The 2,665-nt window shown below is 40.0% G+C and overlaps 1 protein-coding gene across 1 annotated transcript; it reads left to right on the top strand.

The window, feature by feature from the left end:
• Positions 1-335: 335 nt before the first annotated feature.
• Positions 336-1,279, top strand: LOC140498123 (olfactory receptor 7A10-like). Its single transcript, XM_072599411.1, has one exon. The coding sequence runs from the start codon at positions 336-338 to the stop codon at positions 1,272-1,274; it is 939 nt and encodes a 312-aa protein (XP_072455512.1). The 3' UTR covers positions 1,275-1,279.
• The last annotated feature ends 1,386 nt before the right edge of the window (positions 1,280-2,665 follow it).

Here is a 2,665-nt window from a genome sequence, read left to right as displayed (position 1 = left end):
AACCCAAGGAACATTTTAAACTTCAATGAATATCGTTGTTCAAAAGATATTTTACATTTCATTCATAATTTCTTGAGTTCTAAATATGAGTTTCCAGTCATGAAAGATCAAGAAAGAAACTAGACCACCTAGTCCAACTTTACTTTACATACGAGGAAATTGAGTCTAATCAAGTGAGGGTGAATTGACTAAGATGACACAGGCTTTAAGTGGTAGATATGGAATTTAAACTTGAGTCTTCTGAGTCAAAATCTCGTTTCATTTCTGTTATGAAGTGTCTGTATTTAAAATTTAGGCTCTTATCACATCTTTTTCCTTATAGTCATAGCAGATGTATGGGACCAGAAAATCAAACATATGTATCAGAATTCCTCCTCCTGAGACTTTCTGAGAAGGCAGAGCATCAGCTGCCCCTTTTTGGGCTCTTCCTGGGCATATACATGGTCACTGTGGTTGGAAACGTTATCATCATGTTGGCTATTGGCTCTGACTCCCATCTCCACACACCAATGTACTTCTTCCTAGGTAATCTGTCCTTTGTTGATCTTTGTCTGGTATCCACTACAGTCCCCAAGATGCTACTGAACATCCTAACAAACAGTAAGATTATCTCCTATGCTGGATGCCTTACCCAAATGTATTTCTTCATGGCTTTTGGCTTGTTAGATAATTTTCTCCTCTCTGTGATGGCCTATGACCGTTTTGTGGCCATCTGTCACCCTCTGCACTATGTCACCATAATGAATCCGTGGATTTGTGGCCTCCTGGTTTTGATCTCATGGACTATTAGTCTTCTAAACTCCACTCTCCACACTTTACTGGTGACAAGGCTGTCATTCTGTAGCAAACATGAAGTTCCTCATTTTTTCTGTGATATGAATAAAATTATAAAGCTCTCTTGTTCTGATACGCTCATCAATGACATCACCATGTATTTTGCTGCTGGACTACTGTGTATTCTCCCCCTCACAGGGATCCTTTTCTCTTATGGTCAAATATGTTCCTCCTTATTGAGAATCCCATCTGCTAGGGGAAAATATAAAGCCTTTTCTACCTGTGGATCTCACCTCTCTGTGGTTTCATTGTTCTATGGCACAGCATTTGGAGTATATCTGAGTTCCTCAGCTACCCACTCTTCCTGGAAGACCTCAGTTGCCTCAGTGATGTATTCTGTGGTCACCCCCATGCTGAACCCTTTCATTTACAGCATGAGGAACAAGGATATAAAAGATGCCATGAGAAGAATTATTAGCAAAATGCACACCTCTCATTGATGGGGTCTGGCCCTGTTCCTGGAATATGGCATTGATATTTTTTTTTTTTTATTAAATTTATTTATTTAACTTTTAACATTCATTTTCACAAAATTTTGGGTTACAAATTTTCTCCCCTTTTATCCCCTCCCCCCCCAAACACCAAGCATTCTAATTGCCCCTATGACCAATCTGCTCTCTCTTCTATCATCCCTCTCTGCCCTTGTCTCCATCTTCTCTTTTGTCCTGTAGGGGCAGATAGCTTTCTATACCCCTTTACCTGTTTTCTTATTTCCTAGTGGCAAGAACATTACTCGACAGTTGATCCTAACACTTTGAGTTCCAACTTCTCTTCCTCCCTCCCTCCCCACCCCTTCCCTTTGGAAGGCAAGCAATTCAATATAGGCCATATCTGTGTAGTTTTGCAAATGACTTCCATAATAGTTGTGTTGTATAGGACTAACTATATTTCCCTCCATCCTATCCTGTCCCCCATTACTTCTATTCTCTTTTGATTCTATCCCTCCCCATGAGTGTCGACCTCGAATTGCACTCTCCTCCTCATGCCCTGCCTTCTATCATCCCCCCCACCCTGCTTGTCCCCTTATCCCCCACTTTCCTGTATTGTGAGATAGGTTTTCCTACCAAAATGAGTGTGCACTTTATTCTTTTCTTTAGTGGAATGTGATGAGAGTAGACTTCATGTTTTTCTCTCACCTCCCCTCTTCATCCCTCCACTAATGAGTCTTTTGATTGCCTCTTTTATGAGAGATAATTTGCCCCATTCAATTTCTCCCTTTCTCTTCCCAATATATTTCTCTCTCACTGCTTGATTTCATTTTGTTTTAAAGATATGATCCCAACCTATTCAATTCACTCTGTGCACTCTGTCTCTATGTATGTGAGCGTGTGTGCATGTGTAATCCCACCCAGTACCCAGATACTGAAATGTTTCAAGAGTTACAAATATTGTCTTTCCATGTAGGAATGTAAACAGTTCAGCTTTAGTAAGTCCCTTATGACTTCACTTTGCTGTTCAACTTTTCATGGTTCTCTTCATTCTTGTGTTTGAAAGTCAAATTTTCTTTTCAGCTCTGGTCTTTTCATCAAGAATACTTGAAAATCCTCTATTTCATTGAAAGACCATTTTTTCCCCTGAAGTATTATAGTCAGTTTTGCTGGGTAGGTGATTCTTGGTTTTAGTCCTAGTTCCTTTGACTTCTGGAATATACTGTTCCATGCCCTTCGATCCCTTAATGTAGAGGCTGCTAGATCTTGTGTTATCCTGATTGTATTTCCACAATACTTGAATTGTTTCTTTCTAGCTGCCTGCAGTATTTTCTCCTTGACCTGGGAACTCTGGAATTTGGCCACAATGTTCCTAGGAGTTTCTCTTTTTGGATCTCTTTCAG

This window comes from Notamacropus eugenii, chromosome 4 (assembly GCF_028372415.1).
Source record: "Notamacropus eugenii isolate mMacEug1 chromosome 4, mMacEug1.pri_v2, whole genome shotgun sequence".
NCBI classification, from domain to species: Eukaryota; Metazoa; Chordata; class Mammalia; order Diprotodontia; family Macropodidae; genus Notamacropus; species Notamacropus eugenii.
Note: the sequence above shows the minus strand (reverse complement) of the source record. Positions and strands in the feature narration are given on the sequence as shown.

Coding starts and splice junctions, on each gene's coding strand:
- LOC140498123 (XM_072599411.1), top strand. CDS start 336: ATGGGACCAGAAAATCAAACATATGTATCAGAATTCCTCCTCCTGAGA.